This window comes from Bos taurus, chromosome 16 (genome assembly GCF_002263795.3).
Source record: "Bos taurus isolate L1 Dominette 01449 registration number 42190680 breed Hereford chromosome 16, ARS-UCD2.0, whole genome shotgun sequence".
Classification (NCBI taxonomy): Eukaryota; Metazoa; Chordata; class Mammalia; order Artiodactyla; family Bovidae; genus Bos; species Bos taurus.
Genome location: NC_037343.1, coordinates 36,758,885 through 36,786,017, shown reverse-complemented (window position 1 = coordinate 36,786,017; position 27,133 = coordinate 36,758,885). Strand labels below are relative to the sequence as shown.

The 27,133-nt window shown below is 43.6% G+C and overlaps 2 protein-coding genes and 1 non-coding gene across 4 annotated transcripts in view; 1 reads left to right on the top strand and 2 right to left on the bottom strand.

The window, feature by feature from the left end:
* NME7 (NME/NM23 family member 7) overlaps positions 1–2,014 on the top strand; it is a 245,919-nt gene extending 243,905 nt beyond the window's left edge. Inside the window, exon 13 of one of the 2 annotated variants that reach the window (XM_059875437.1) lies at positions 1,187–2,014. In XM_059875437.1, the coding sequence (XP_059731420.1) occupies positions 1,187–1,219 (33 nt within the window). In that variant the 3' untranslated portion in view covers positions 1,220–2,014. 2 annotated transcript variants of the gene reach the window in all.
* On the bottom strand, positions 1,284–26,812 carry ATP1B1 (ATPase Na+/K+ transporting subunit beta 1). Its single transcript, NM_001434978.1, has 6 exons — positions 26,574–26,812; positions 22,096–22,224; positions 9,206–9,361; positions 7,292–7,476; positions 3,839–3,919; positions 1,284–2,708 (listed from the first exon to the last, which is right to left on the bottom strand). Exons 1-6 carry the CDS (start codon positions 26,668–26,670, stop codon positions 2,445–2,447), a joined length of 912 nt encoding a protein of 303 aa, NP_001421907.1. The 5' UTR covers positions 26,671–26,812; the 3' UTR covers positions 1,284–2,444.
* On the bottom strand, positions 12,778–12,909 carry LOC112441946 (small nucleolar RNA SNORA66). Its single transcript, XR_003029899.1, has one exon. It is a non-coding gene; the product is annotated as a small nucleolar RNA SNORA66 (small nucleolar RNA).
* Positions 26,813–27,133: the final 321 nt, after the last annotated feature.

The window sequence follows — 27,133 nt, the reverse complement described above, 5'->3', positions numbered from 1 at the left end:
AACCTTCTTAATTTATTGAACCTCAACTTTTTTTGGCACATGCTAGTTTTTTCAGTTTTATTATTTTTCATATTCTTTCCCATTATGGATTATCACAGGATATTGGGTATAGTTCCCTGTACTATACATTAGGAACTTGTTATTTATCCATACTATATACAATAGTTTGCAGCTGATAATCTCAACTCCCAATCCATCCCGCCCCTGCTCCATCACCCCTTAGCAACCACAAGTCTGTTCCCTGTGAGTCTGTTTCATAGGTAAGTTATGTTCTATTTTAGATCCCACATATAAATGATGTATTTGTCTTTGTCTGACTTGCATAGTATGATAATCTCTGGGTCCATCCATGTTGCTGCAAATGGCATTAAGTTCCTTTTATGGCTGAGTAATATTCCATTGTGTATGTGTGTGTGTATACACCATATCCTCTTTTTCATTCGTCTCTTGAAGGACATTTAGGTTGCTTCCATGGCTTGGCTGTTGTGAACAGTGCTGCTATGAACATATGGGTGCATGTGTCTTTTCAAATTGTAGTTTCGTCAGGATGTATTCCCAGGAGTGGGACTGTTAGATCATATAGTAGCTTTTAGTTTTTTGAGAAACCTCCATACTGATCTCCACAGTAGCTGCACCAATGAACATTCCAACCAACAGAGTAATAGAGATCCCTTTTCTCCACACATACTCCAGCATTTATTTTTTTGTAGACTTAAAGATGGCCATTCTGACTGGTATGTGATGGTACCTTATTGTAGTTTTGATATGCATTTCTCTAATAATTAGTGATGCTGAGCATCTTTTCATGTGCCTATTGCTCATCTGTACATTTCTTTGGGGAAACATCTATATACATTTTCTGTCCATTTTTTGATTGCTAGTGTCACTTTTTTTTTGAACTGAAGCAATAACGACCTTGACTTTTTTTGAACAGCAGTATCTTGTGAAGCACTAGCAGGAACCAAAATTTCATGTTTTCTAAACTAAGTATCAATGCAAAATATTTCTAAACTTGAACTTTAAAACTTCATTGAGTCTCTGCCACCAGTTAACCTGGTTGTCTCACAGGAAAGGGTGTGCACCTTGATGTCCAATGTCCAGAGTCCTGACCCAGCTCTTGGCTTCTGTTGGATGGAAAAGGCCAAACTTCCATAGGAACTAATGAAATCACATTTTTGTCTTTCAGGTTCAGTATTTCTTCAAGATCTTGGATAACTAGCAGTGTAGAAAGTAAAGCAGTCACAGGTTGGGGCATTTAGACAAGAGTGAATCACGCACATGAGGAATGTGTTCATTCTTTTATTGTCCATTGTTTTAACCTGACTGAATACAAGATCAACAAGAGCACTGTACTCCTGGCAATTATGACATATGTTAGAACATGGATTTTGCACTGTAGACAACAGTCAACATCAGTCTATGGGGTACTGCGTTGCTTTTTATAAAGTCCAAAATAAAGATTTATTTTCAAACAAGTGACTTTGGTTTATTTCATACATTACACTTTTTCTTGCAGAAAAAAATAAAATTGTACAACTGCATAAATATAAAATTCTTCCACCATGAAAATGGTTAAAACATTCATAAAGACACAGCACCAGCATGTGATGCCTCCAGAGAAAGGAAAAAAGGAAAGTGAAAGAAAATGTACAAAGCAAATTAATCGGCCCTATCACTAGCCAAAGTGATGGGCGCTCCAGATCTCACCCACAGTTTCAGAACGGACCGGAGGACGGGGAGAAGGAAGTCAGGACGGCATTCAGTACAAAGCACAACACAACCCATCACCTCTGTGTGTTTCCATAGTGTCACTTAAAATTTAAAGGGCAGTTCCCCCATGACAGCCCACCCCACCCCCCCCACCCAGACCCAGGAAAAAAAAAAGAAGACCTAACACCACAGGAAAAGACTATGGAGTGTGTTAAAAATGCTCATCGATGGGCCGTTACATCTGAAAGAGCCAAACCCAAAGAGGAAAAAAAAAAAGTACCATGCCAGTTTTATTCCCATTGAATATTTACACCTTGGACAGCAAACCTTGCTCACATAGAGTAGAAAACGGATACGATAAAACATGGCTTGAAAAATGACCAGAGTGTGCACCTAGAGTACTGTACACTAAATGAAATACACAAGGCAGCAATACTTAGGGGCAGAAACACTGCTTACTACAGGTCAGTCATGGAATCATAATTTACAGTAAAAATGGGCACGTCCCAAGGCTCAATTTTTATTTTTTTCGTCATTTACAGTAGAATAAATATTTTGTTGCTATTGCTACACTTTAAATTTACATTCTAACCTATTAAATGCAGAAAGCTAGTGTAAAGCATATAGATTAAGTGTAGGTCCCATACGTATGACAGTTTGTTCAAGACTAGTAGGTTTTTGTATCTTTTTTTAAACTTTTTTAAATGGCTAGTGGGAAAGATGTGTGCTTGTGATCAGCTCTTAACTTCAATTTTTACATCAAAGCGTCCCTGAAAACGGTCTTTCTCACTGTACCCAATGTTCTCACCATACGCCTTACACTCTATGCGGATTTCAGTGTCCATGGTGAGGTTGGTGAACTGCACAGCCAGGAGAGGCTGCAGGTACTTGGGCTGCAGAAGCTTGCCGTAGTAGGGATAATACTGCAGAGGGAAACCAGGGTAGCCGCCCAGTCCAAAGTACTCTATGCTTCCAACTTTCTCCTTATCTTCGTCTCGCTAAAAAACCAGAGAGGGAATGAGATTTTAATGGCTCACATCCTGGGAATCACTATTTGTACTTACACACAAATGAGACCGTCAGTCCCACAAAGCTGTCTGCTAGAACACCATCAGTCATCCTCTAAGATGCCAGCTCAAACTCCTCCGGGAGGAGGGGAACATTAACCACTGGAGGATGTGCCACACCTAACATATACTATATTTGACACATATGCAGCCTAATCCATAGCAGCCTTGAGAAATGGTCCTCGATGGAGACTGTGCTCACTGTACAAACGGGAAGCTGCAGCAGAGGCCAATTAAGCATTTCTTCAAGCTAACACAACCTTCCAGAAATAGAGCCAACACTGAAAGTCAGAAACTCTTCAGTATGGGTCCAGTGGATATTCTCAATGACATTATCTCTCAAAGTTTAACTATGTGCCTTGCATTTTCTTGTGTCCATTTCCTTTCTTGGTGCCAACATAAAATTGGACCTTTTGGAGATTCCTTTTATTCTACTTAAAGGAAATACACATTGATGGTTACCTTCATATTTTTATTTTTTTTAAAAAAAAAACAAGAAACAACTTTTCAGTGTAAAATTGTCAGTTGGAAAAAAAATGTTGACCTCAAGTTTTTAACACAACATATAGGCTACAGAAACATTTGTATGGGCTAATTCACCTCTCAGATCTTTAAACCAGTATCCCAAATGATTAAATTTGTTTCTTGTTCCAGTGGAGAAACTGACAGTTTTATTCTTGTTACATCTTATGGTTTTGTTAAGTTTTACCCAGCGTTGACTTCCCTGGTGGCTCAGACGGTAAAGCGTCTGTCTACAATGCGGGAGACCCGGGTTCAATCCCTGGGTTGGGAAGATCCCCTGGAGAAGGAAATGGCAAGCCACTCTAGGACCACTGCCTGGAAAATCCCACGGACAGAGAAGCCTGGTAGGCTACAGTCCATGGGGTCGCAAAAAGTCGGACACGACTGAGCGACTTCACTTTCACCTACAACTCAGTTGGCTGAGACTAATTCCTGGAAGCAGTGTTTCTTATTTCCAAGTTAAAATTTTACCTCTAATTTAAAACCATCTCATTTATTCTCCCCTCTCCCCCACCTACCCTCAGTAACTCAGATCTTACCTTGCCAGTGCACTGAACAGGCAGGACATACGGATTATACTTCATCACTGGGTAAGTCTCCAAGGACTCATTCTTGGGAGGCTAAAAATAAAACCCATGTTGGTCAGTAAGTCTGTAAATAATTTTTTTTTATTTCTGAAAAAGAAAACTAAAACTTGTAGCCCAAACAAGTACACTTTTGTCAGCTGAAATAATAACCAAACACTTGAGGACAGCAGAATGAATGACTGCCCTAACCAATCTAGGAAAGGTCATTAAATTTCTTGAAAATAAATGCTCAACTTTTGTTCTAAATGGAACTTCTAATGGTAACCCATTATGTGCTCTATTCAAGAACACTGAAAAATAAGAGCCAACTCAGAAATAATCCTCTTTTCTCATTTGCTAAGATTAAAATTAGATGGAAAGGTGGGTTGACATTTCTGTTTTTATAAAACTGGGCTTTCCTCCCGAGCCATGAATAAATAATGCCATCCTTCTCCTTTAAGCATGCCTTCTTCAAGTAAGCTTTCCTTTTTTAAATCTCCAGTAGAGGCACTGTCATTTAAGTCCCAATTTTGTTAGGAAATTCCAGCATATAAAACAGATAAAGGTGGCGCTGCCCTAAAGTCTCGTAAAGGGGAGAATCCACTGAAGGGACCCACAGTACACTTTGAAAGTTACGGCTGAAGTGAAATACCCAGGGCCTGCCCTCCTACATCCCTGGCTCAAATCCACCTCATAAGACGAGTGAGGAACATCTACTCCCTGGAACACAGCCACTTGCCTACTCACATCAGCAGAGCACGAGTCTTGACATGAGACGTAAACAGTCTAATCAGAGTTAGATAAAAGGGACAATTTTCTGTATCAGTAAGGGCCTTTTGGTACTATTGTTTTGGAATACAAAAAGATGATCATCTAGATTTAACTCTCTTGGAACTTTCTGCCAGCAATAGACTTATCTTTAAAATATGTTGAGAAAATGTTTACTAACAAAGTAGGTACTGGACTCTGTCTTTAGGGAGGAGGAATCAGGTACATGAAGTAAGACGTGGAGTCCTACAATCTCTATGATTGCAACAACAAAAGAGTTTGGGATTTGGGATGGGGTGCTAGTCAGAAAGTGGTGATGGGTAACCAAGGGGAGTCCAAAGCAGGGGGGCTTGTGGGGGAGACTGAAAAGTAAGAGTAGCTGAATTCATAACTTTAACAGAATATAAATATGCGGAGAGATGTGAATCATAACAGACTAGAAGTACTGCCTCTGTAGGGGACAAATATCATTCAGCATCTATAAAGAGAAAATACCAAAATTACCAGAAAGATTCCAAGAGCAAAGATCACGATTAGTCCTTGGGACACACTGCACCAATTCCTTTCACTGCTGAGTAGCTGGTTTATCTTGGTGAAGAGCTTCCTAGCAATATGAACATCAACTCTGTGTGTTGTAACGGCTCTCACCCTTTTTCTTCCATTATATCCTAGTCCAGACTTCCCTGGGGCTCAATCAGTAAAAAAAATCTACCTGCAATGCAGGAGACCTGAGTTTGATCCCTGGGTCAGGAAGATCCCCTGGAGAAGGAAATGGCAACCCAGTCCAGTATTCTTGCCTGGGAAATCCCACAGAGGAGCCTGGCAGGCTACAGTCCATGGGGTCGCAGAGAGTTGGTCATGGCTGAGTGACTAAACCACCACCATCCTAGTCTAAGTGAAAAGAAGATTTAAAATTCTGTTGAGCGATACATACATTTCTGTGGGCAATCCATCAAATCAGCCAGCCATCTACCCACTCATCTATTTTTTCCTCCTGTGGCAGTGAGGGAGTTTTGTTACATCCTTCGGTTATGGTAATAAAACTTTTCATCTCTACATTGACTTTTAAAAAATATTATTCATGGGTAACATTGTGGGGAAAAAAATAGCATGTAACAGAAAGTTGATGAACAAAAGAGCCAGATTCCAGAAGGAAGTAAGTTTGTTCATATAACTCTGTATACTGCAGTCAATTCCTATCAGAACCAAAACTACCCTTTTAATGGTGATATTCATATGCGCAAATGCAAGAAACCTTATGGAAGAATGCATGCTTAAGAGAAAAGGATGGCATTTTTAAATTCATGATCTGGGGGAGAGAATAAACTTAGCAATTGTATAAAAGCAGAGGTAACACCAATACAATTTTTCCTTCTAAAGAATTACTATCATCGCACTAAATAGAGGCAACTTGCCATTTTTTGGTGATCTCCAGGAATACTTACCTTTTAGGGGTTGCAATAATGGCAAAAACCAATGGCATTGTTATAAAAGTTCAACCTAGTATTCAACTAATTTTGCAATGAAATCTTTGTTCAATAAGAACAAAGTTTATTTCTGATGATCAGATCATTTTTTTCAAATTACCAGATACTTTTTTTAATATAAATTTATTTATTTTAATTGGAGGCTAATTACTTTACAATATTGTATTGGTTTTGCCATACATCAACATGAACCCACCATGGGTGTACATGTGTTCCCCATCTTGAACCCCCTTCCCACTTCCCTCCCTGTACCATCCCTCTGGGTCATCCCAGTACACCAGCCCCAAGCATCCTGTATCCTGCATCAAACCTGGACTGGTGATTCATTTCATATATGATATTATACATGTTTGAATGCCATTCTCCCAAAACATCCCACCTTCTCCCTCTCCCACAGAGTCCAAAAGAGTGTTCTATACATCTGTGTCTCTTTCGCTGTCTCGCATACAGGGTTATCGTTACCATCTTTCTAAATTCCATATATATGTGTTAGTATACTGTATTGGTGTTTTTCTTTCTGGCTTACTTCACTCTGTATAATAGGCTCCAGTTTCATCCACCTCATTAGAATTGATTCAAATGTATTCTTTCTAATGGCTGAGTAATACTCCATTGTGTATATGTACCACAGCTTTCTTATCCATTCGTCTGCTGATGGACATCTAGGTTGCTTCCATGTCATGGCTATTATAAACAGTGCTGTGATGAACATTGGGGTACACGTGTCTCTTTCAATTCTGGTTTCCTTGGTGTGTATGCCCAGCAGCGGGAAATATATACTGTATACTGTGGCCCCTAGAGTACCAAAATCAGAGTCTGACTGTACAGGCAGGTAGGTTTTAAACTTAAGAGATACCTGTTTCTCTTTTTACTTTTAAAGAATTTATACAATTACATTATAGAAATGCAGAACAGGGCCACCGGACTGATGTCAGAATTTGACTCTGCCACATAGGACTTCTCTAACTTTAGGAAATAAGATTAATGACCTAACTCTAAGAATTTCAAGATGGCTACAGAGGTTTTCAATGTTACTCTACTGATGGGGCTTTAAAACTGTCACTGAGGACCCTTTAAAAGCTCATTATAGTCTCTTCTTCTCATACCAATTAAGAACTACATTTAAGTGTGAATGACTCATTGAAATTCTGTGATTTAAAATATTACTTGCCTTAGGTTTGAAGCCCAGAACTCGGTTGAGCTTTATAATGACACATGGTTTGCCATCTTTGTAGCCGTAAGTTTCATCATTTATTCCAGAGCAATTTCCCAGCCATTCAAGCTTGAACCTGCAGACTTTTCGCTCTCCTTGTTCGTTGTTCAATTCTCCTCGATCTTTGAGTTCGCTGGGCACGTCTGAAAATGCAAATGCCATTTGCACATTGTATTGACAATTCCCTGAGCGTTACTGATATAGGACAGGGCTCTCTTCCTGTCACAATGACTGATTCTCAGACAGGGCTATCCTGCACTTACTGTATCGCCTGAATTAAGGAAAGATTCCCAGCAAGCCATCTCTCATCTCTCCACTGACCTTAAAAAGGTCTTTTTACCAAAAGCACCAGCCAGTACCTGACCTCACACCAAAACATCATAGTACTCAATAGAGCTTGATGAGCACGCACATGATGTCTGCTCTCTAGCAATATTTCTCTTCCTTTAAATAATGGATGACTCTGCTGTTTAGAAGACTGAAAGGAAACTGGATCTCTCTTCATGAGTAGCATTGTTTGCACAGGTCAGCATCAGCTCAGCTCAATAATGGGGATGTTATAATTAGAACACAAATTAAAAGGACTGCCAGTAATTTTCAGAACTAGAAGTTTCTTGACTGGGATTTCTTAGAGCTATGCTGCTAATGAACACGCTAAACAGTAAAAAGTGAACAGGAAAGAATTGTTTTTCCTTTTCAACCACCATTCAGGGTTTGAAAAAAATTTTTTTGAGTTTTTGCCTTTTAACACAGTTCTTATAAGCATTTGTTTGATGGGGAAAATTTATAGCTGTGTATTTTAAATTGAAAGCCTTAGGAAAAAATAAATGAAAATAAAATTCAAAGTTAAAGCATTCTGCAGGAAATTGATGCAAATACCATAAACTATGTATGTGTATGTATTTTTAAGTCCACAAATTAACTATTTTCCCTTCCAATAATAAAGTACCTCAGTTCAGTCCATCTCCTGAAAAGTGATTCACTCTATCATATAGGCCATTTAATTATTACAAAGTAAGATGAAAATCTCATTTAAATTCAAATGAGAAAAATTTCATGAAGATGTTTCTTTTAAATTACTAAATCCTTTCAAAATAACTTAAAATGACAATTTACCCCATATTACACAACCATCTGCCATATAAAGAACTGGAGTTGAATGGAATTAGAAAAACTGATTATCACCAAGTAACTCACAGAAGCATCTTATTTGTGATAGGTATGATAACAAAACTAGGAAATTCATACTCCAGGGAGCAAGGGGGAGGATGTGTTTGTGTCAATGGCTTAATGAAACTAAGAGCTATTCTTTACGTTCATCAGTCATTCCCTTATCCAGATGCTTAGCTGCCCAAGATGTATTTCATTATCCATCCTGGCCAGGGTTTCTAAAATATACCCTGACCATAAACCCTCTTCCATCAGTTCAGTGTGGTTATAGCTGATCACACCAAAGGGTCATTTGGGTGAGAGAAGGTCCTGTGAACTCTTCTGTAGGGGCCAGGGGATTGGGGGGAGGGAGCGGGGCAGAAATCTGGAAATATAAGCAATTGTGTTTCTCAAAACCAATGTATGTAGGAGGATCAGAATTGTAGTATGGTCTTTGAGTCTGATCAGTGAACAGAGATGCCTGACAGTGTTCAAAACGCACCTTTCAAGTAGGGGTTAAAGTACCATTTGCAGCTATACAGTTTCACTGTATCCAAGCCTAACCCATAAGTCTTTCTGCTTTAAAAAACAAAACAGTTCCTCTCAATATAGTCAGAGTTAATCTTTTAAATACTTTAGGAGGATCTTTCAATCATTAAATACCAAATAGAAACAGGAGATCAGAATTAACCAATCACAATAATCCAAAACATGTCTACTTACTGCCACAATCTTCGAAAATCATATCATCCTTCTGGGCTGAATCTCTGTACTTCTTCAGGAAATTATCTATGTTATCCACATATGTCATATAGCTCTTGGGATCGTTAGGACGAAAGGCAATTTCAGTCTTTTGGATCTGAGGAATCTGTGTTAATCCTAGACCAGGTAGAAAGTTAGAAAAACAGAGAAAATCATGAGTGGGAAGGCAATCAACCATGATACTGCAGACTCTCCACGTGTAAAACATAACTTTGCTAATGCATTCTGGCTAAAAAGAAACCATGAGTCCACCAAGATATGCAGAAGCAGACTCTTCACATGTAAAACATATTTTGCTAATGCCTTCTAGCTAAAAAGAAAGGCTTTTGAGACTTCCCCAGTGGGTCCAGTGGTTAAGACTCCACCTTCCAATGCAGGGGCTGTAGGTTCAATTCTGCAGTGTGCAGCCAAAAATTTAAAAAACTGGGTTAAATTCTCTCTTGTGTGAAATCCTTTCTCTGGCATTTAGGTTAAGTACATAAGTACCAATGATTGTGTCTTAAGATCAGATATCATATAAGTTCCCCAGCAACATTTCATGATAGACATACCTCTGTTTTATGAATGAAACACTTCTTGCACAGAAAGCTTAAGTACCTGGCCCACAGTCACAGAGGAAGTGGTGGAACCAGAATTCCAACCCAGGCATACTGTACTCTAAAGCCTGTTCTCTTTCCAGTCTTCCTCTGTGCCCAAGTTAAAAAAAAAAAAATGCATTGCAAGCCAGTATCTCATGCAGATGATTCTTCCTTCCCTAACTGCACATAAGACTGAGCACAGAGGTCTTCCTCCATATTCCTTTTAATCAATGAACTTATGACCACTGAAAACTGCAGACTTAAGACTACTCAACAGAGACATATGAATCTTTTAACCTAAACTGGAGGAATACGGAATTTATGTGCTTCTCCAGCTTTCCATTCCAAACATTCTGAGCAAGTGCCAGACAGGGTAAAAACCAAAGTATGTATACCTTGGATTTCCACTCTTTAACAGACTTCTTAGATTCTTTAACTTCTAAAAGCCTCTGCCATTGACATGACTTCCTAGATAAACATTTGAGCAGAGCTACACAGCACTGTCTCAGACAGCGACTGGACAGTCAGTCACAACAGCATTCTATTCTAGGGCTGCAGATAAAATATAAAATGCACAGTTACACTTTAATTGCAGATAAACCATGAATAATGTTTTACACAAGTATGTCTTATGTAAAACTGGGGACATACATAAAAAATTATTCATGGTTTACCTGAAGTTCACATTTAACTGGGCAGCCTGTATTTTTTATTTGTTAATCTAGCAACCCTATATGAATCCCCAGTCCCAGACTTGCCCTCTTGGTGTTGAGCACAGAAGGAGCCTCATCATCACAGTCTTTCAGGGTAACCTCCATTGCTCTCACTTCGAGGCTTATTAAATGTGCAGCCTTCCCAGCTCTGCTGGGGACCTGCCAACTCCCCATCTCTAAGGGTGCAACGTGGGAATCTCTGCTTACCAAGCTTGAAGAGATCCTTAAGCACTCTTGGTTTGAGAACTACTGCTGTAGAGGATGAGAACCTGGGTGTGGCAGTCCTGACTCAATGACCTCATTAAAGCAGAAGTGATGACCAGAGGGTAGTAACCATTTGGTGGTTTAGTCACTAAGTCGTGTCTGACTCTTGCAACCCAATGGACTATAGTCTGCCAGGTTCCTCTGTCCATGGGATTCTCTGGAGTGGACTGACACTTCCTTTTCCAGGGGATCTTCCCGACCCAGGAATCGAACCATGTTCTCCTGCATCTCTCTGCAGGCAGATTCGTTACCAACTGAGCTACAAGGGAAGCCCATTTAGCAGCACCATTTGTGAGGCTTCAGACCAGGTTTCAGTAGGGTCTGGGCTAAATGACCCGTTATTTTTCCTCATCGTTAACGATGGCTTTGCGCTTCAAAAGTAATTAAATAATGAGGCTGGGGAGAGCTCAGGGCTGAATGGGTAAGTTCTTCTGTGCCTGCAGTTACCTAGAGGCATGGAAATGATGAAGACGGAACGTGAGGGTCTGCAGCCAGGCAGAGAGGGTGCCCGAGACAAGCTACGAGTGACATCTCAGAAAGGAAAATGAAGAACCTGAAGAATTTCTGGGGGTAGGGGGAGTGTCAATGGTGATAAAAATGAGTCTAAAAGGGAAGAAGCAGGAAAAGACTCTTCCATTAAAAACAAAGGTTACTACAATTAAAACATTTTTTTATGATGTTCACAAACCATAGAAAATCATATGACTTAGGCAATTTAAATATACTCTAAAAAATGTTTTTCTGTTGACACATTATTAACTTAGAAAATGGGCATTGTGATTATTTATTGTACAAAAAAAGGCCACATGATAAAGACGATAGAGACCTACATGCAAATATACACAAACAAACAGACTGCCACTGGGACTGCCTGCCTGAGCTAGAGCAGTTGGCAGGGCACCTCCTGCTGAAATACAGAAAGTCTAGGAGGGAGGGTCGTTGCTGGTTTGCATTGTAAACAAGACATCTAAGTCAAGGTGACTTCCCTGGACCTGGGGAAGAGCAGAGGCAGGCCCAGAGCTAGAGGTTTCACAGAACTCGGGGGGAGGGGACGTTCTCCTAATCCTGGAATCAGGAGGGAACAGAAGAGCCTCAGGGACATTCACTGGTCTCCGGGGTCGGGTGGGGGGGCCACTGAGAAAGGCAGCGCACAGGGCGAGCAGAGCTCAGGCAAAAGCCCCTGAAGGTGTCAGGTACTCCGTGTGCCTGCACGGGGGTGGGCAGAAACAGACTAACATACGTGCACAGGGTTCAACAGTGTTTCCAGGCTTGGGCAAGAGAGAGGCGGGAGAGCAGTGGACAGATGAGAGAGAGACCAACCGTCAGAAGCCGAGGAAGGAAGGAGGTGGGGAAGAACCGGCTGGCTGACTGCAAGGACATCAGCGTGGTGAGTCAGTCAAGGCAGTCGAGGTCTCTCTGCAGAGCGGTGACACAGCAAAACACAAAACACTAACAACGTCCGTGAGCCGGTGTGAGATTTGGGGCATCTCACCCAACAGTTCGAAAGGTCACGTTGAGAGCAAACATGGTGGCATCTGAATGGCGAGGGGAGGGTCACCCGGTCAGCGTTCCCTCTGGCCCAGCTTCAGCTCTCCTCCCCAGCAGTCTGCCTTGCACTTTCCGGCTGCTTCTGCATCTCTCTTCCCTGGCTATGCTACCTCCCAGGTGGTATGTGTGTACGAGTACAAGTGATGTACTTCTCCGGTTCTCCCAGAGAAGAAAGGAGAGCAAGAAGAGGAGGTGGGGTTCTGCAGAGAGCTGTCCTTTCCCTCTCAATGCCGAGTGCAGGGTCCCCACTATTAAACAGACCAGGTGACATGTGTGAGACCCCAAAGCATTAGCTCCTTTCACTCAGTGCTCTGGCTCTTTACTACCAAAAGGGCACGGCTAGTGAGTTCTTCAGCAGCCTGAGAGCTCTGGTGAAAACCAAATTCATGCCTATCCAGAGACTTGTACCAGACCCCGGTTTTTTTTTTAATAATGTACTGGGCAGAGTAGACCACCTGGATAGCATCCAAGGCGAATCCATTTCTATCACCACAATTACTTTAGCAAACCTGGTTCCCCTCACTCCTACAACATCGTGCAGAGCTAGTGATCGAGTCTGCACACCAGCAATTCTTATCAGAAACACTGCCGTTAGTCATCTGATTAATGAAAATACAGATATTATTATTACATGCACAATGGCACCACTGGCTCAGAAACGAGTTATACACCACGGGTCTTGTATCTACCAAGTTCCAAGAGCCCAAATCCTTCAGAGAGCTTGGCTTATGATCAAGCCTGTATGTTACCATATGAGAGTCATGTAGATCAAATACACTTGGAGAATCTCTGTGTTCTGCACGGAGAAACATCACTGATGAAACCAAGGATGTAAGAGGTGAAGTGGACAGGTAAGCTTTGGGTCTTGCCATCCTTTGAGTTGCCCAGCTGGATAAGACCTTGGGCCAAAGTTGGCAGATGGAGCCCAGGAACGACAGACCAACCCCCGGGGAGTGCAGCCACGTCTCGCTCTCTTCTATAGGTGAAACTTCCCCTCTGGAGTCTGCACAATCGTAGAAGGTATAACTAATATAAGCCTTAGTGACTATCCTTTTAAGATACTCAACTTCTGATCGAAATGGTCCTTCCAGAAAAGCATGAACCATTTGGGTTGAGGTCATGCAATCAGTTTCTCTCTCTAAACCCTAACCTATGGGAGCACACACATACATAATACACAAATATCCAGGAGGCCACCCCAGAGTCAAGTGTGGCTCTCGCCTCCTTGGTGTGTTCTTCAGCTCCCCTTCCTCATATTTCTGGAAGGCCCCTCACTCTCTCACCTACCACCTTTGCCTCTTCTCTTTTCTTTGTCTAGAATCTGCTAACCTGAAAATTTCTCTTCCTGGAAGCTATCAGAGAGCAATCCCCTGGACTGTTCTGTTCTGAATAATCTTAATTAGGAGAGTTCTCTGATGAGATTTTCTCTAAACCATTAGGAAAATTCCTAATAATTTCTCTAAAGCAATTAGATACTCAAAAGAAGAAGATGAAGGACCCTTGACCTGGTATCTAAATCCTTTAAACCATTTATATTATCAGACTAATTTTCCATTAGTCTGGGATAAAAAGGGATAGAACTGGATTTGGCAACTTCTTTATTTTCTTGGGGCTTCCTGGTGGCTCAGATGGTAAAGAATCTGCCTGCAATGAGGGAGACCTGGGTTCGATCCCTGGGTCAGGAATATCCCCTGGAGAAGGAAACAGCTACCCACTCCAGGATTCTGGTCTGGAGAATTCCATGGACAGAGGAGCCTGGTGGGCTACAATTGATAGGATCGCAAAGAGTCATCTTGAGTCCATAAGCAAATTTCTCAACCATGACCCTCTCCAAGGACTCCACAAATCCCTTCAGCTGTCCCTCTCCACAATGCTCACTCCTTACAATTGTTAGTTATAGCTCTGGATAAGGACAAGCTTTGTTTGCAGTAGTAACTCTCCGAGGCCAAAGACAGCAGAACACCCAATCACTGACTTGCAGTTTCAAATTATATTCTAGGAAACAGACCTAACCTTCTGCTTCTCCAGTCTTCTGAACTTGAACCTACATGAACCACACTAAGCTCTGGACAGCTTAGCCCTCAACTAATCATTTGCTGTAAATTACAGACTACTATCAAATAGAGTCACCTGAAAGGACTGAAATGAGAATCTGGATATGTGAAGCTTTAATATTTGGTTTTTAATTAGTATGTCAACTTCACATAAGATTTGAAGTTTAATTAAAAAAAAAAAAACTTTTGGCTTTACACTTGACTTTGAATTACATTGACCTCTTGGTTCCCCATTTGAATTACATTGACCTCTTCTTGGTTCCCCATTTCTTGAGAAACAAATAAGGAAAACACATCACCATGAACTTTAGTAGGGTTCACAGCAGGAGGGGTCAGGGGAAAGTAAAAGAGGAAGGGAAAGGAAAGAGAAAAGAAAGACTGTTTATTAAGAAAAGTATTTTGCTTCTAATTAGGTTTATAATGTAGCAAGCTTATAATTTCTCCATCTACTTACGAGTTTGAAGTATTTAAACTAGAATGCATTCATTTTAACCTTGCAAAGTTACTCAAAGGGAATTCCAAAGTACAGCTGCTTGTGCCTGTCATTTATTACAACCAATAAATTACTAGGCCAAATACCCTAAATAGGAATCACTTTTCACAGAAACCTCCAGAAGACAAAAACGTGCTTATAAAGGTAGCCTTGCACATACTACATACATACTAGTCTCCTGAACATTCCAAGTAGAAAAGTAATTTTCCATTCAAAGAAAAAACTGGGAACGTGGTTTTATACACATAGTCATACAAATCTAGGTACACATAAATACACACATACATGGGCTTCCCTGGTGGCTCAGTGGTAAAAAACCTGCCTGCCAAGGCAGGATAGGCAGGAGATGCGGGTTTGATCCCTGAGTCAGGAAGACCCCCTGGAGGAGGAAATGGCCACCCACTCCAGTATTCTTGCCTGGAACAATCCACGGATAGAGGAGCATGGCGGAGTACAGTGCATGGAGTCACAAAGAGCTGGACACTACTGAGTGCACACACACACATGCACGTGCGCACACACACACACACACGTATTCCCCCTTCAAATGCCACTAGGTTACTTATGGGTTTTGATTGTTGCTTTCAATTTTTATGTTACCTATGCAGGATTAATATCAATTTACCTTACAAAAATACAATGAGGGCACAGGAGAAAAGGTGCCACTGTACTTTCTGGAAACCAGTCGCCTAAACCTCACCTTCTGCCTCTGATTCGCTTTCGACTGTGGCCTGCGATCAGCTGAAGTCAACCCCCTGCCTCTGGGCAGGTTCTCGTCTCCACCCTCCCCAACCCGCAAGAATCTCAAGAAGCTGCTCTCTTTGAAAAGTCTTAGAAAGATGGGTAGCTGGACTCTCTCTACAGCCTATTTGGGTGTTCAGTAACCCTCACTGTATGGAAATCTTTTCTCCTAAGTTAAATGGCATGCACATTGGTTGAAGGCTCTTCTCCATTTATGGAATTACCCTATATCATCAGATTTTTTTCCTATAGTTGTATAATCATCTTCAGGTGAGCAGAGAGAACTACTGATATTTAATTCAACGGCTCTATCTTAGACTATCTTAGGCTCTATCTTAGTGTTGGAGAAGACTCTTGAGAGTCCCTTGGACTGCAAGGAGATCCAACCAGTCCATTCTGAAAGAGATCAGCCCTGGAATTTCTTTGGAAGGAGTGATGCTAAAGCTGAAACTCCAGTACTTTGGCCACCTCATGTGAAGAGTTGACTCATTGGAAAAGACTCTGATGCTGGGAGGGATTGGGGGCAGGAGGAGAAGGGGACGACAGAGGATGAGATGGCTGGATGGCATCGCTGACTCAATGGACATGAGTCTCAGTGAACTCCGGGAGTTGGTGATGGACAGGGAGGCCTGGCGAGCTGCAATTTATGGAGTCGCAAAGAGTCAGACACGACTGAGCGACTGATCTGATCTGATCTTAGACACACATGGAATTTCACAGGGACATAGCTTTAATATCTTGTATAGCTCATTATTATGCTTGTTCTCAGTAAAATAAATAATAATCAGTTTTATAATGGAAAACTATAAATAATCAAATCTACCATATTAATGATGCTTTTTTTAATCCAAGGCCAAACTGATGAACAAGCACACACAGTATTTTGATTTTAGATACAAAATTTGCTAAGTGACCAATATCCTAAAATAAGACGCCGCATTGCACAGGATATCTGATGATGTCTACTCATGCATGTTATGTGGGGAAAGATACTTTGCTGGCTGGAAGCCACTAGGCAATACCCTCCCATTTCCCCTTCGTCTTCCCAGCTTCTCTCATCTTGTCTGTCAGATGAGCCATGAGGTCTGGAGATTACTAGAATGGGAGCAAAGAACAAGCACAGATAGCAAGTGCAACCCATCGTATTTCACCATAGACAGGGAGGTAGAAATGCAGGCTGAAGGTTGATGTCGTTTCCACCACCACCTTCCCCAAAAGAGAGTGGCAGAAAAGCCCGACATGAAGCTTCAGATTCATCTCCCCACTCCCATCTCCACCTCTGCGTGAAATTTGTTACCTGGTTCTATTCACCAGAGGTCTTTGCTCTGCTCAGTCATCTAAAATGAGCATATGAAGTAAGACACATTTTTTTCTGTGACTCCAAGAATGGTTTTAAGTTAATCAGTAGGCTTCCTGTGCACCTGAGCTGACATGATTAATCATACCTTTATCTTTAGACTAGAAGAAAAAGCACCCTGGGTGGGTGAATTGTGAAGGCGTAAGAGCCAGGCTCACTGACGAAGGGACCCTGGAGTTTGCTGTCCTCAACCCTTTACCAAACTACAAGTCTGGGTAGGTGCCCCTGGAAACCTTAGCGCCACCAATACCAACTCATCCATAGCCTCAGACTCCGGGAGCAGGCTGGCAGAACCCATGGGGGGAAGGGAGGAGAGGCAGGTGGGGGAACTGAGTGCCAGGTGGGGCTGGAGGGCATCAGCTGTTTATCATATAAGCTCACAGATCAACAGAATCTAACGGAATGGCAGAAAAACACCTTGCTGGCACTCTGAGGTAACAATTCCCCCAAAGTATAAGGAAGCCAGATATGTCCAATTCCCCCTTTTGAAATTTAAGTGAAAGAGACTAAATACAGTGTGATAATAGTTTGGAAAGAAAAAAAAAGGGAATTCTGAGACTGACGTAATGACTTCTCAAGAAATCACTGGCATTACAGTGAGACTGGAATTCCAATGCCTTGACAAGATGTTTCCCAATCAAGGTCAAGTGGAGCCTGCTGGTGGTGGCAGTGTGGTCTGCTGGTCTCTGCCCACCCTGTTCCCCTGCCTCAATGCTGGCTACCATCTCACTGAAAATATGAGCCCTTTAAAATGAATTCTTCCTATCCTGTACTTCCCTGGTGACTCAGATGGTAAAGCGTCTGCCTACAATGCAGGAGACCTGGGATCGATCCCTGGGTTGGGAAGATCTCCTGGAGAAGGAAATGGAAACCCACTCCAGTATTCTTGCCTGGAAAATCCCATGGATGGAGGAGCCTGGTGGGCTACAATCCATGGGGTCGCAAAGAGTCGGACACGACTGAGTGACTTCACTTAAATCACTTCCTACACTGAGCCATCTTTACATCAAAACAAAACAAAAACCTGCCCATAACTTAAGAGGAAGAGCACACATCCACACCTGCTCACCAGGAAGCAAGGCGGCTGGGGATCTCCCAGACCCCCTGACTAACACACGGTGACCTTCGTTTCGTGCCCCTGTGGCTCTGTGCGTGCAGGGCGGGGTGGACGAGGGATGGACGAGGGATGGAAGGGGAGACTTCTCCCTCACACCACTGGCCAGGCAGCAAAAAGCGCAGGGTCAAACCAGGGGCAGGCACAGTGAGTGTGCATGTGCATGTGGGCACGTGGGTGTGCCTGCTGCTCTCTCCTGCACGCTGACAACTGCGTCTCTCTCCAGACCCAACACCCTTAACCTGTGAGAAGAGATGCCACTGACCACTGCTGAGGATCTTCTTAAGAGGGTCCCCCAGGGAGGAAAGCTTGGCAGGGGTGAACCCAAAAGTGGGAGTATTTTAGAGGGAGAGGGTAGGACCACCACGATGCCACTTAAATGTACTTAACCATTTTTCTTAAACATGTTTCCTAACCCAGATTCTCCCACTCTCCATGGAAAGCTAAGACCCTATTGTTGTTGCTTAGGTGTTAAGTCCTACCCGACTCTTTGTGACCTCATGGACTCCATCAGGCTTCTCTGTCCGTGGGATTTCCCAGGCAGGAATACTGGAGTGGGTTGCCATTCCCTTCTCCAGGGGATCTTCCTGACCAATGAAAATCTAAGTGTACAAAACATCCATGTTATATTATCCAAAGGCTGGAAATACTAAATTCAATATCCAAAAAGAAGACACTCTGCTTCCAGTGAAATGACAGGGCTATACAAAATAGAGGTACCTGTTAACAGCTACCATTTACCTAGTGCCATGAGGTTTGTGACTCTAAAGTACTATTCACTTTATGTATATGTAGTATCTTTTTTAATCCTTAATCCCTATTTTATAGATAAGAAAACTGAGGCTTAGTGAGGTTAAGTACTGTGTGGAATGGTGGGATTGTGTCCAGTTCCACAGCCTCTGCTTATCCTTTTCAGGTCCGTTTTATTGGGAACTTATGTGTCATGGCTTGCGACCTCAGGAACTGTTCTCACGTTTAGGTTACGCAACATGCAACTGCCAACAGGTAACCATTTTTTGACCCACCAAAATAGCAAATTAATATGTTTCAACATAAAATCTCAGCAGCCCTTGCCTTCCAGGCTGAGTAGGCACTTCTGTTTCAATATCACACAGCAACACGACTTTGTAAGGAATATTATAACCACCTATGGCCACAACTGGTCAGGGCAAGAAACTGTACGTTATCTATTTTTTTCTACATTTTTCTTCTGTTTAAAGATTTATTCCTTGCCCTGAGACTTTTGTGTTTAGCCCCGCAGCTTGTCCAGTATTATAGACAAATAGACGCAAATGTTCTGTACAATTGCCGCTGCTTAATTTGGCCACATTCACACATGTTATTTAGAAGAGATCTGATGACAAGGTATTCCAGTGTGAAACGGGCAGTCAAACCTCAGTCTGGTCAGGTTTGTCTTCATGACTCAAGTTCAGTTAATAATAGCATTAATAAGTCTTTACATCTTTAAATAACAGACCACCTCTTTCACACTCACTAAGTTCATTTGACTTAAATATACATTTTCCCCCCTTTAATGGTCATGAAAACAGAGGCTTAAATATATTAATTTGAAGTCAAAAATTTTGCCAGTGTTTCTATACAGTCCATCGGTCTGTGGCCTGAGAAATAGTTATTGCCTACCAAAAATATAAATTCTTAAGATGTGTTAAAGAGAGCCCGGGAGGGTCCTTCAGAGCACTCAGGGAGAGTCCACAGGCTGTGCTTCTCGATTCTCAGCAGCGAGTGTCCTGCCGACCCGGCCACCTCGCTCAAAGGCCACTATCACTTTCAAATGAATGTTATGTCCCTTGAAAAGCTGAGGTTGTAAAAGGAAGCTTGGCCTAGCCTCTACTGGCAAGATGATGGGTGAGGAAAAGGAGAGACAGCGAAACGGCAAAGAACTTGGGGGGGTATGGAAGGGGGTGGGATGGAGGGCTGAGGAGGACTCTTCCTGTGACTCAGACCGAAGGACAGGAATGCATATTTCCAAGATGAGCCACCGGCATTCCTCTGGAGAAGTGACTGTTTGTCAGGTCAGTCCAACTGCTGTGAGGACACTAAATATAGGTACTCAGAACACGTCTTTTAGGAAGGGGCTGGAAGGAAGGGGAGGGAGGGAAATGCAAGGTCATTTGTAAGCCCTTACTTCAAAGGGCTGGCTCTTTGACTTTTTTCTTTTTGAAAGTGAAACTTCCCTTTCTGAAGAGACCATGAAGAATACTTTTAATTTTATTATGGATTGACTCCACAAAGGTTAAATACTCAAGGGCCAGTTTTTAAACTGGAAAATTTTTTTAGGAAATTAAAGAAAATGCTTGACTTTGTTGTCACCTTGAGTATAAGAATTGTTAGAAAATGGCATCATGATTGAAAATTAGCTTTTAAATGGCAAAAAAAAAAAAGGAAGTCTACAAAGATTTAGAATTATGACTGCTAATGCTACCATAAAAGCTGAAGCAGACATGAATGTTAAAAGACACACCATGCTTGACTGTCACAAAAGCCAGTGTCCAACATGTTTACTTAAGATCCTACATTTCTCTGTACAAACCAGAATTCTCACCTCAACCTTTCCACAGACCCACCTCTTTGAGGAAACAGTTGTCATAAACTGTGAATTATTTAGCAGGTTTAAGTCATTTTATATACTTACATGTTCTCTTTTTGTCATTTCCCAAATCCCCTAGATCTAAATTTATCTGTAAATATTTAGGATTTTTCTGACAGTAGAGGACTATTTGACTTGGGGCTAACAAGGAGTGTTTTCCAGCTCCATATTCTGAAGACTTTCTTCTGAGAGTCCTTCTCAGGCCCAAGGAGGAGGTGGACATGACAAGCTTGTGACTGGCAGCCACACTTGATCAAGGCCGCTCAGTCCCATGAAGACAGCCTCGAAACTGTCACCTCAATACAGCTGTTAGTAAACCGTTGCCCGGGGAAAGTGGAGACGGGACACGTCACCGCCACCCCTGGTGGCAGCCTCAAGGTCACTGACCATGTGAGAACCTGGAAGTTATGCAACATTTCCTCTCTCGAGGCCTCCTGACAATGACTTTTAGACCAGCCAGACAGTACAATCACTAACAGAATAATCGAGTGTGCTGGCTCTGCGGTCTCGTCCTTGTGTCAGTGTCAGGCAAAAGGGCCGTGGGACTCCCCGGGGTTTAGTGACCGCCGAGGATACACATGCCTACAGGGCAGGTCACTCTACAGTGACTGCATTCACGTCACAGCAGGGCTCTCATGTGGCAGCCTGCACTTCTCCATGATAAGCTCTTTGTGGCCCCAAGTTTTCAGAGCTAAAGGAGACAGCTACTTAACCTGCAAAGGGGGCCCAGAAAGCCAGTAAATAAGATGCCTACTAAACAAACAGACATAAATAGAGGAGTGAAGAGAGTGTGCCTTGTTGAAGGTCAAGCTGCCCGTCAAGAACAGGTGAAAGAATGGACTCCTGAAGTCAGGACTCCCCTCCCTGGGAGTTGGTGGCCATTTCAGGGCGTCTCATCATCCCTAAAAATAAATTAACCTTTAAAAACGAGAGCCAAAGTGGTTTTTTAAAGGATTTATCTGAGTCATAGTCCCCTCAAGCAAGTGAAAAATGTGTGTGAGCTGGAAAGGCCCCATAACAAGCCCACTAACCAACCCCTCGGGTGTGAGGGACAATGAGAGCAAGGCTCCGGTCAGAGTCACAGAGCAGGTGAGCACCAGACTGGATAAAGGACCAGGGCTCTTTTCCCTCCCAGCAGAGCTGGGAAAGATGTCTGCAACCCCAGCAGCATTGCCTGCAATGCAGGTAGGAGAGCTGGCTGCAAGAGACACAGTCCCCATTTTTTCTTCCCAAGCTGGCTTTGCAACCACGTGTCAGACAAATGTTCAGAAGAATGTGCTCAGAAAATACAACTATTGTTGGCAGAAGTGTTATATCAGTTGCAAAAGTGACCCTTCTTTTACTTCCAGAAGAAAACTGAACATATTTACATTCATTTTACCTGGTGGGGCCACTCGGTCCTGATATGTGGGCTTAAATTCACTGATGGTGAGCAGCATCACTTGGATGGTTCCGATGAAGATGCCCGCCAGGCAGCCATAAAAAATTACGTAGAATAGAAGGATCTTAACTGCAAGGAGAACAGACAGAAATAAAAAAGGCTATGAAGCAGTCCTGTGCTCAGAATGCAGGGCGAACCTTGCCGGAGATGACTGGATTTCCTTCCTGGCTTCCCCTCTAAGCTGTGTCTTCAGAGTCTCCTTTCCCAATCTTGATCAAGAGTCTGCACCTCACTCCCAGACTCCCAGACTGTGGGGCAAAAACAGGGGGACAGGGAGCCCTCCATTATAATGTATCTGTGTTGCAGGATGGTTAAGGGTAGGATGAATATTCAACGAGAACTAATATTCTTTAGGAAATACTTTTATTCTCTAAATTTAAAAAAAGAACAGTCATGAAGATCATCAATAAAACCTAGAGCTGTGTTTGTGTGCTTATGCAATGCCTTTCAAATATGACAATATACTCCCTTAGAGAACGATGTTTCCTTTGCTTGCTTATCCCTTGACATTCCAACACTACAATCCAGGCCCTGATGCTTCTCCAAACATTCGAATGCCCGTGAGTTTTTATGCTGAGAAAGAGTGATGAATGCTGAGCAAGCTGGTGAAGCTCTCTTGACCAAGTACACCCTCTTTCCTTTCGGGGCACCAAACAAGGGGGGACAAAAGAAAAAAGAAGGAACTGCTATGGTAAAATGGCAAGTAGAAATTTTTATTTCATCTTCTGACTGGACTCAGATTAAGGACTGATAAAACTGACTTCTCTTCTTCCCATAGTTCACAGGATAACAGAATGGAAGCTGAAATAGCTGCAAAAGCCAAAATAAAAAAAACACCAAAAACCAAAAACAAAAACCCAAAAAACAAACCTTGAAGCCCATGGACTGGAATGAAGGTATCAGTTACCAGTTTACAGGGATTATCTCCCAGATTAGCCGCATAGTAACAGGCTGTACTAGGCATCGCCGGGCAGCCCTGTGCCAGCCAAACACTCAGTGTGAAGGCAGCAGTGGGAACGGGGTTATCAAGTCTGAAACATGACTGCACAAAGGGGCCTTAAGTTACTTCTCAAAACGCTCAGATTCCTGCAGTAAAAGCTGGGGTCCTTGGGAAAAAGAAATAGAACAAAAATATTATTGAAGTGTGTGTGTATGTGTGTGAAGGAGGTCAGGAGGGAGTGGGTTCACTGTGGCTAGAATTAGCCAGGTTTGCCTTCTGTGTATACTTCAAAGCTCAACTTTTCTATCAGCGATAAATAGTTCAGGGGAAATGATACTCTAGAGTTGTTAAAACAAGCAAAATCCACATAAAACCATACGAAAAATGCTTCACCATAATCCTTTTTCTCCTCCATTTAAAAAAAAAAAAAGGAAAAGAAGGAAATGGGCAAAGACCCACGCCAAGATAAGAAGAAATGAAAAGACTGTACAATCCAGAACTACAGCTGCCCAGCTCAATCCATGCCTCCCCGCAGGACAAGAGTTAAGTGCTGCATTCTGTATCCAGGCAGCAGTAGGCAAATGGCAAGGCTGTGACGTCAAGAGATCTGGAAAAATTTTCCAGTGAACGCTCCTAAGAGGTGCAGGAGCTGGTGTAACATGGTCAGCGCGGTTCTCTGCTGCCCCCACCCTAGGCGCTTATAGCCTAACCACGGAAACGTTTAACACTCATTTCTGGGGCTCCAGATACCCGATTCTAATGACAGGAGGAGGTACAGAATTGAGGCTACGATTTGATTTAAAATACAAGTATGACTGGGGGAAAACAACTCATTTTGCAAGCACACTGATTCAATTTCAGGAGATACAGCCTCCCCTATCTGCCCAACACTGTACCCTCCGGGAATTGAGGGGTTCTCCACTTTTGTGCTGAGGTGTTACTGAGCACAGTCTCCACCGTCGGTGCTGTGAGGTCACTTGCTTCCAGTGGGCAAGGCAGGTGTGGTGGGGCGTAGGCACTGGTGCCAACATGCTGGCTCGAAAAGAAAAACCAGGTATATTGTACCAACCTGACAGGGTGGCGCAGAGGGTACACTTTAGACACTTTTTTTTCCTTTTGAAAAAATAGTTCTTCCTTTAAAAAAAACATATAAGTAATATAGAATAATTCCAATTAAAAAAAAAAAGAGTACCCTTCAAAAGGTCATATGCAGAAGGGAAAATGGCATCTGGGCCCAGCGGTCAACATATACACCTACCAACGCCTGTATTAACTTAACAAAAAGGTAGACAGCACTGGGCGATTTGCGTGCTGCGCTCTCTCCAGCAGGTGACAGGCAAGGCTCTTGCGTCCATCTTGGTGAAAATCTACCTACAAGCAGAACTGAACCAAGGGCAACCTGCCCTGGTCTCAAGGGCATCCATGTTGGGCCCAGGACTGGAAAGGTGGCATTTTCTCCACAGGAAGACACGGCTGCTGCCGCCTTCTCTGTCTATGAGAGACGCTGTCATTTCTTATATGGACAGAAAGGAGTAGACATACTACTGCAAAAGAAAAACTGGATTTCTTAGCCCAGCACCTCATCTGCACCTTGGAAAATGGAAGGAAAGATGAACCATAAGCATCAGTACTCACGTCTGCATTCATGAATCAGTGTATCGACACCGCTGTAGGTAGTATCAAGACACAAACACCAACACACACACGCTTTCTCTCTCTCTCATATGGAGGTCCTGTCAGTTTACAGAACAAGTCGCTCCATACTGCCTTACCCTCTAAAACAAATATTATTCTGGAATTGGAATGAGGAAAGAAAGATGTTTTATGAGAGGGGAAAACTCTAGAGGGCCAATTTTACAATATGCCTAGAATCCATGCAGTCCCTAGCCCCTGCCGAAGCTGTGGTCAGATCATCGTGGTAGGAACCTCCAGTGAATCTGGGAGAAGGGGGCCCATCCTGCAGCGCACCCCTCAGACCTCACTCAAGTTACCAAGAGTCGCTGGGAGATGGCCCAGGCTGGGAGCTGTTCATTCCACAAACACCCTGAATTCTCCAGGCCTTCCCTTCCACGTTAAGGAAACACAGACAGCTATCATTCTGCATGAGAAACTATGGCAGTAACCCCACTGAAGAATACAGTCTTCCCAAAATAAAATATAAAATACAAGCTGTAAGCCATCGCCTTAAAGACGTGCATTCAACATGCTCAGGATACCTATGCTGGTATGGGATAAGATTTCACCTTGACTAACCTTGAAGTGTGATGCATTATTAACCCTTTACTTTTCAATCAAGAGAGACCCATTACAGGCTGCTTTTTTTTTCCCCTCTACAAGAATCGTACGTTCCAGGTTCTTCCATTTCAAAATGTCAGCCAAGCGCTATTTCCCTGACTCATTCTCCTGCCGATGCTCACAGAGCCTTCCAATCAGAAGAATCACATCAGCACCTACCCAGGGCTCCCTCAGTGGTTGCAGTGGCCGGGCTAGTGGTGTTGGTGATGGTGATGATGATATTAGAGAAGGAGGGGGCAGTGATGCAGGAGGGGGGAGTTCCCTCCCTCCTTCCTTCTCTCTTCCGCAGTCACGACTCATATTCAGATTTGCCTACAACTCTGCCCTTCAAAATGACCTTACCAAAAAAAAAAAAAAAGTCACCCTTCCCGTGTAGAGAGGTAGAAGACAAGTAAGGTATCTAATTTGCAACGGAAAAAAAAAAAAAATCTATCCAGCCAAGCAACAGGCTACTCAAAATCTTGTAAGATGACCTGTTTCTGCCTTTATGCTATTTATTTCTTACACCCAGGCACCGATTCTGCCTCTCTCTGTAGACCCTGAAAACAAACCGACTTTGCCATGTTTGCGGGCCAAGGCTCAGAAACGGAGTCCTGACACAGAGCTTCCAGGGCTGTTTCTGGGCTGTGATGACTCCAGGGTAGGTCATCGGTGGCGAGATTCTAGGTCTCGCTACGAAATACTGCAGTGTATGGATTCTGTCACCGCCGCCCCCCACCCCCGCCTTCTGAAGTACATATTTAGACTAGAAGATAGGTGCTATAATACACAAACTCTCCTGCATTCGATCCGATTTCCTTCCTGCGGTTCTCTCAGAGCCTCAAATTTCATTTTTAAGGACTTGGGACACGACTGTAAGGGAGAGACAGATCAACTCTCCCACCGCCGGACCGTTCCCCGGACGGAAGGGCTCCAGTGATGCTCAGATAGTCTACAACTGACCGAGACCGCCACAATCCACATAACGCTCTACCTGGCGAGCTCCCATCCCCGCCCGCGCCTATCCCGGGGACTCTGCATTCCGCACAGGGATGACAAGCCCGGGCCAGCGCTCACCACCCGAGCCCGCTGCGCCCTCGCCAGCGCGGAGAGCGCCGAGCGGTCCGCAGAGCCTGCGCGGGGGATGCGCCTACCCGGAAACACAAGGCGCTAGGGGGGCAAGAGCTGCGGACCCCGTACTTACACCAGCTGCCACCGGTCCTGCCCAAAAACTCCTTCTTCTCCGAGTTCCAGATAAATTTCTTCCAGCTGCCCTCCTCCTTGGCTTTTCCGCGGGCCATGGTGGCGGGTCAGCAGCTGCCGCAGGGACTGAAGATGGGTGACTGCGGCGTGCGCCCTCGCGTCCTCCCGGGGTGCCGCTCGGTGTTCCCGGCCTGGCTCTCCGCTGGCTGCACCCGCCGCTGGCGCTGCGGCTCTCTGAGTGCCAGACGCGCGGCGGAGAAGCAGAGTCAGGAGCGGCAGGAGGGGTAGGCGGCGGCGGCGGCGGCGGCGGGGCGGGGGCGGAGGGAGGAGGGAGGGACCGCGCACGCTGGGCGGCTCCGAGCCCCGCACCTATTGGTGGGCGCGCGGCCGCTCGCGGGCTCTCTTTGGTCCGCCACGCGCTCCTCTTGCCCTTTGGAGGTGGGCGCGGGGGAGGGAGTTCGGGGCCCGCAGATACGGCTCCCGCAGCCACCAGGGACGCCTGTACGGCCCCCACCTCCTATGACCTCTGCAGAAACAGACAGGGACAGGAGAAAGTCAGAA